Source organism: Harmonia axyridis, chromosome X (assembly GCF_914767665.1).
Source record: "Harmonia axyridis chromosome X, icHarAxyr1.1, whole genome shotgun sequence".
NCBI lineage: Eukaryota > Metazoa > Arthropoda > Insecta > Coleoptera > Coccinellidae > Harmonia > Harmonia axyridis.
The window spans coordinates 21,901,683-21,903,226 of record NC_059508.1 but is presented as its reverse complement, the minus strand read 5'-3'; the positions used below and the strand labels follow the sequence as shown (position 1 = coordinate 21,903,226).

The window sequence follows — 1,544 nt, the reverse complement described above, 5'->3', positions numbered from 1 at the left end:
AATCATATAAGAACCGTTCCTGAAAATAATACAATAATAAATATAAATCCTATTCTATAAACTATTTCATCTCTTAATTCTTCAGTTCTATTTATTCTAAACCCACAATAATCTGTAAATATTAAATAATTTAATAAACGCACTGTATAAGAAACTGTTAATGTTAAAGAAATTAATATAATTAAATAAATTAAAATATTTAATCTTAACATAGAATAAACCTCTATAATTAAATCTTTTGAGTAAAATCAAGAAAAAAAAGGAATCCCACATAATGATAGATTTCTTACATAAAAATATATTACAGTTATAGGAGTTTTATAAACTAAACCCCCTATAAAACGAATATCTTGACATTCTCCTATTAAATGAATAAAATTACCTGCACATATAAATGATAAAGCTTTAAATAAAGCATGAATTAATAAATGAAAAAAAGCTAATTCATATAAACCTAATCTTAAAAGAGTAACTATTAAACCTAACTGACTTAAAGTTGATAAAGCAATAATTTTTTTTAAATCATATTCAAAATTAGCCGCTAAACCTGAAATTAATATTGTTATCAATCCAATGAATATTAACACAAAAGAATAATTTTCCAATAATAAATGAAATCGAATTAATAAATAAACCCCTGCTGTTACTAAAGTTGAAGAATGTACTAATGCTGAAACAGGAGTAGGAGCAGCTATAGCTGCTGGTAATCAAGCTGAAAAAGGAATTTGTGCACTTTTAGTTAAAGCAGCAATAATAATTAACAAACCTACAATTATTATTCTTTTATCTCTATAATAATAATCAATATATAATATAAAATTCCATCTTCCAAAATTTATTATCCAAGCAATAGAAATTATTAATATCGCGTCTCCTACTCGATTAGATAAAGCTGTTAATATACCAGCTGAATAAGATTTTACATTTTGATAATAAATCACTAAACAATAAGAAACTAATCCTAACCCATCTCAACCCAATAAAATTGAAATTAAATTTGGACTTAAAATTATTAATAATATAGAAAGAACAAATATAAAAACTAATATGATAAAACGATTAATAGATAAATCCTTAGATATATAAGATTTTCTATAAAAAATTACTATTGTAGAAATAAATAAAACAAAAGAAACAAATAATAAGGATATTCAATCTAAAAGAATTAATATTTCTACTTCTATTGAATTTAAACTAAAAATTCTTCACTCAATAAAATAAACCTTTCCTGTATTAAGTAAAAATAATCTAAAACTAAAAAAAAAAAAAAAAACCTAAGTATTAATCTAGAAAAAATTACACAAAAAGATATTACTTAAAGTTAAAGTAACTTCATTGACTCCACAAATCAATATTTTATATAAACTATTCAAATATAAGAAAAATAAATCTCTTTTTAATAAAATTAAATTTAAAGGAACCCAATGCATTAATAATAAAATTAATTCTCGATAAGAAATTAATTCAAAAAAATATAATCTTCTGTAAAATTTTCCATGTTGACTAAAAGAATATAAATACAAACTATATGAAGCTCTCAAAAA

The 1,544-nt window shown here is 21.4% G+C and overlaps 1 protein-coding gene across 1 annotated transcript; it reads right to left on the bottom strand.

Moving 5' to 3' along the window:
• Positions 1 to 248: 248 nt before the first annotated feature.
• On the bottom strand, positions 249 to 941 carry LOC123685795 (NADH-ubiquinone oxidoreductase chain 5-like; the record flags this gene model as incomplete). Its single annotated transcript, XM_045625680.1, is given in 1 exon segment — positions 249 to 941. A coding segment is annotated over 1 exon segment (693 nt), but the record flags the coding sequence as incomplete, so codon positions are not given.
• Positions 942 to 1,544: the final 603 nt, after the last annotated feature.